We start from the raw sequence: 4793 nt of genomic DNA, 5'->3' as shown, positions 1-4793 counted from the left end.
TATTGGATGTAGGCACGAAGGCAGACAGTGCTGGCGTGATATTTGATGTCCATGTTCAGGACAACATGGAAGTCTTAAGAGTAGGAAATAGTTCAGTTTTGGATAGGAATTTGAGGTGCAGAGAGAAGACATGTTCCTGTAATATTTAGTAAGCAAGTAAGCAGATAGGCACAGTCTTGAACTCCAGTAAGTATCTGGGGTGGAACTGGCACAAGGAGCCATCAGAATAAACATGAAATCTTAGGGCAAGAGCCTGGGAGGAAGTGAGGGTCCGAGAAAAGGAAGCTTGTGATTTAGGCATGGACAGGGGCTTGGGAGAATGGGGGTTGACGGGAGCAAACGGAAGGCTCTAGGCTTAATCAACAGTGAAAACAAGAGAAAACTGAACACTGGAGATGATGGTGCTCCCATGGGAGAGTGACTGAAAGGATGGGACAGACCAAGAGCATCCCTGGTCATATGAAGCAAGCATGCAGGGCAAGCCTGAGTTCAGACTGTGCTCCAGCACCGTGCAGTCCTGTGTACACCCTGACAAGTTTCTCACGCTGCATTATGGAAGTGTAGGCGCTCTGTTGACCTCAGTTGTTAGTTTAGCGTAGTATATTCTGCATGTTATCTACCACCGCATGGCAGACACCGAGTGACAAAGGGGCCACAGGGGAGACTTAGCAGTTGTGTAAAGTGTCTTTTGTAATGACTACGTTCCAAATTGCACTTGGTTTCAAGCTTCGTGGCCAACGGTGAGAAAAGGTGTGTGGAACTTGGGACCGTGGAAGGTTCTGTAACTAAGACATGGAAGTAACAACAGCCAGCCAAGACAAAAAGAATGTTCTTTTCTCTCCCCTTCCAAGTTCTTAGTGAAGGGCCAAGCCCAGCATCCCAGACTTGTGTGACTGGGTAAACACTGGGACACTAACTTCACTTCAGTACCCTCCCTTCAGAAGCTCAAGGTGGCTTCTCAGTAGACAGAGGCTTCTAAGTATCAAAGCTCCCCACTGCGCAAGCCCAACATCATGGGGAAGGGAGACACCTCGGAAACAGCATCAGCCACTCCAGCCTATCGCTCTGTCATGGAGGAGTATGGCTATGAGGTGGGCAAGGTCATTGGCCATGGCTCCTATGGAACTGTCTATGAGGCTTACTACACCAAGCAGAAGGTCATGGTGGCTGTCAAGATCATCTCAAAGAAGAAGGCCTCTGAAGACTACCTTAACAAGTTCCTACCACGTGAGATACAGGTCAGAGAGGGAGCTGAAAGAGGGAACCGAGGCTTATTAATGAGCTCCTTGAGGTATCTTAGGGGTGTAACTATAGAAAGGGGTGGATACGGATACCTCCAAACCAGAACTGAATGTCTTAAGTAGGAAAATTCTGTAATATATATAATTTTTTTTATCTCCTCTTATGTGCAAACATTCAGTTTATTAACCATCCCCCCACCCAAGTAAAAATGCAAAGTGGGATTTGCTCAGACACCAGCTGATTCTGTTGCAAAGTAGCAATGGGAGAGTGGAGAAAGGCCGGCACAGCTGGAGTTTGCCAGGTTTGATGGTTCCCTCTTTTGGGATCAGGTAATGAAAGTCTTACGGCACAAGTACCTCATCAACTTCTATCAGGCCATTGAGACCACGTCCAGAGTGTACATCATTTTGGAGCTGGCTCAGGGCGGTGATGTCTTGGAATGGATCCAACGCTATGGGGCCTGCTCTGAGACCCTTGCTGGCAAGTGGTTCTCCCAGATGGCCTTGGGCATCGCCTACCTGCACAGCAAGGGCATCGTGCACCGGTGAGGACAGTCACCGCACTGGGCTCTGGGTTCTCGAGGGAGTTTTATGCATGTTGCCCATTTTCTGTCCCTTTCTCTTGACTTCTCTCGACGTCCACTTGTTCACCATATTGTAGCCATCTGGTCAAGGACACTTGTATCCACTGTGCGAGAGCACTTTATACACAATGGTGAACTAGTGGTCCTAAGGTACCATCCTCTCTCCCTTTTGGGCTCTGCTCACAACTCCATGGCTTTGCTTCCTCTTTCCTTCCCATAGACCCCTTGCTCCCACTTGTCCTGTCCTCGTCTCTATCCTCTGACCCCTTCCTTTCAGCTCCCGGTCTAATACTAAGCCCTCTCCCCAGCCTGACCCCCAGCCTTTCTGCTGCTGGTAGGGACTTAAAGTTGGAGAACCTGTTGCTGGACAAGCGGGAGAATGTGAAGATATCGGATTTTGGCTTCGCCAAGATGGTGACTTCTAGCCAGCCTGTGCGTAGTAGCCCTTCTTACCGCCAAATGAACTGCCTTTCCCACCTCAGCCAGACCTACTGTGGCAGCTTTGCTTACGCCTGCCCGGAGATCTTGCTAGGCTTGCCTTACAACCCTTTCCTGTCTGACACCTGGAGCATGGGCGTCATCCTCTACACCCTAGTGGTCGCACGGCTGCCTTTTGATGACACCAATCTCAAGAAGCTGCTGAGAGAAACCCAGAAGGAGGTCACTTTCCCAGCTAATCTCACCATCTCCCAGGAGTGCAAGGTGCTGGCTCCCCCAGGAGGGCTGTGGCCTTAGGGATGACCCATGGGGAGGGGGAAGGAAATACCAAATTTAGGCCTTCCAACAACCCGCCCACCCCAGGGGTGGCTTTGGTCAGGCCAGAGCCAGCTCTAGCTCCTACTCAAAGTGGTGGGAAGGCCTTAGGAGAGTCAACCACTGAGCTTCAAGCCTTAAATATGCTTGGTAATGAGGTTCCAGCAATGATCCCTTTAGGGCAGAAGGGATTATGCAAGGAGCTCTTCTCTTTTCTTGCAGGGCTCCAGCATAAAACCAGGGCCCCAGCCCCTTTCACCAGAGTAGTGCGATGGGCCATCCTGCTTCTTCCTTAGGTCCAGCTGCTCAGTGCCTGTGCTCACAAAGGGGGACAAGCTCAGCCAAGCCCTCTCTCTCCCCTGCCCTAGAACCTGATCCTCCAGTTGCTACGCCCAGCTAGCAAGCGTGCCACCATCCTAGATGTCCTCAGGGACCCCTGGATGCTCAAGTTCCAGTCTGAGCAACCCTCGAACGAAATCAGGCTGCTGGAGGCCATGTATCAACCCGCCAGCACCACCACTAATCGCCACCAATCCTTGGAAATCCAACTTGAAAGTGGCTGAGGCAGGAGGTTAAGGAAAAAAGCAATAGAGACTGGGGGGAAAATCTTTTCTATAAAATAAACCTAATTAGTTTCATCATGATGTAGGGTCAAAGGCATTCTTTTCTCAAGAGAGTCTTAGTGGAGACCACTACTGCAGGGTGGGTTTCTGCCCAAAGCCTGTAACCTCTTGACACCTGTGACAGTTAATGAAATTGACTCGGGGAAGCTTTACTGTGCCGACTAAGTTTGTAAGTTTGAGGCTTACTTCACATTCTTGTTCTCTAATGCTCTAGTGGCAGATGGGACGGGGCAGGGGTGTGTGGAGACTGGGGGTGGTGGAGGTGAGGGGGTTACTTTTGTTTTGACTTGGACTGGCCTATATACAGTTCAAAGCCATGGCATTGTTCTTTCTGTTCTGTGTTTGCTCCTAACTTGGGTCAAAGTTTTAACTGGGAAGAAGAGTTACCAAAAGGGAACAGGACAGGCCTGGTTTCTAGGGACCTCCAGTGTCACTTTAGTCACTACTGAAAGAATGGCCACGATGCAGGGCTCCATGAACCATGGCTCCCAGATACCGGAGTAACAGCGTTCAAGCCCGGTAGTGAACTATTAGTTCTGGACAAAAGAAAGCTACTTGCCCCTGCAGACGGGAGATGGCGCTAGCTTGTTAGAGGCACGACTGAGCCAGAGCAGTGAGAACGACTCTGATTGGCTCCTTACGATCTGATCTCTTCTCCCCCTCCTCCCTTTCCTTTCTCTTCCTCCTTCTCCCTCCTTCAAGTAACCTAGAACCCCCTCCGTAGCTTAGACTAGCCTGAAACCCACAATCCTCCTGTCTTAGCCTCCAGAGTGCTAGGATTACAGGCATGTGCCATTGTATCTAAATAATCTATAAGATAAATCGCATCTGGGGTTGGGGATTTGGCTCAGTGGTAGAGCGCTTGCCTAGGAAGCGCAAGGTCCTGGGTTCGGTCCCCAGCCCCGAAAAAAAAAAAAAAAAAAAAAAGATAAATCGCATCTAAGATAAATAATAAAAGTTTCCCCTCTTTTTCTTTCTTTTTTTGGGGTGGGGTTGGGGGTGGGGGGCAAGGTATACACACGGGCTGTGCAGGCCTGGCTGGTCTGAACTCAGAGATCTGCCTGCCTTTGCCTCCTTGGGTGCTATGATTAAACGCTTGTGCCACCATACCTGGTATTGATGGCAATTTCTTAACCTTAGCACTAGGCAACACGATGACACATCCACTTGAAGGGTGAAACTGCCCAGAACCTAGTTTGAGATATTGGAAATGGTCATTTGCTTATTTTCTTTTCTCCCCGCCATCCTTTTTGTTGTTTGTTTTTTTTTCAAGTCATTTTCTCTGTGTAGCCCTGGCTGTGTGGAACTCCATCTGTAGTCCATGCTGGCCTTGAACTCATAGAGCTCCACCTGCCTCTGCCTCCCCAGTGCTGGGTGGGATGCAGCAGCAGCAGCAGCAGCAGCAGCAGCAGCAGCAGCAGCAGCAGCAGCAGCAGCAGCAGCACCACCACCACCACCACCACCACCACCACCCAGCGCCGATTGTTTTTTCTAGCCCCCTTCAATATTAATGAAGTATTTTTACTACTTAAAACAAGGCTCTCAGAACCAGGAGGATGAATCTTAGGTATAGGTAGACAAGACATAAGACA

At 49.7% G+C, this 4793-nt stretch overlaps 1 protein-coding gene across 2 annotated transcripts; it reads left to right on the top strand.

Annotated features, from left to right (window-relative positions):
• Positions 1-652: 652 nt before the first annotated feature.
• Positions 653-3376, top strand: Tssk4 (testis specific serine kinase 4). Of its 2 annotated transcripts, none has more exons than XM_032917693.1 (4): positions 653-1238; positions 1572-1786; positions 2164-2527; positions 2947-3376. In XM_032917693.1, exons 1-4 carry the CDS (start codon positions 1014-1016, stop codon positions 3139-3141), a joined length of 999 nt encoding a protein of 332 aa, XP_032773584.1. In that variant the 5' UTR covers positions 653-1013; the 3' UTR covers positions 3142-3376. The 2 variants fall into 2 exon arrangements, with proteins under 2 accessions (XP_032773584.1, XP_032773585.1); XM_032917694.1 differs by having other exon boundaries at positions 2134-2527.
• Positions 3377-4793: the final 1417 nt, after the last annotated feature.

This window comes from Rattus rattus, chromosome 12 (genome assembly GCF_011064425.1).
Source record: "Rattus rattus isolate New Zealand chromosome 12, Rrattus_CSIRO_v1, whole genome shotgun sequence".
Taxonomy (NCBI): Eukaryota; Metazoa; Chordata; class Mammalia; order Rodentia; family Muridae; genus Rattus; species Rattus rattus.
The sequence above is the reverse complement of the archived record's forward strand: the minus strand, read 5'-3'. Positions and strand labels throughout refer to the sequence as shown.

Excerpts from the sequence above, each read along its gene's own strand:
- Tssk4 (XM_032917694.1), top strand. The coding sequence starts at position 1,014 with ATGGGGAAGGGAGACACCTCGGAAACAGCATCAGCCACTCCAGCCTAT. Across the intron at positions 1,787-2,133 it reads AGCAAGGGCATCGTGCACCG|CCTGACCCCCAGCCTTTCTG; the intron begins GTGAGGACAGTC and ends CCCTCTCCCCAG. Across the intron at positions 2,528-2,946 it reads CCATCTCCCAGGAGTGCAAG|AACCTGATCCTCCAGTTGCT; the intron begins GTGCTGGCTCCC and ends CCCCTGCCCTAG.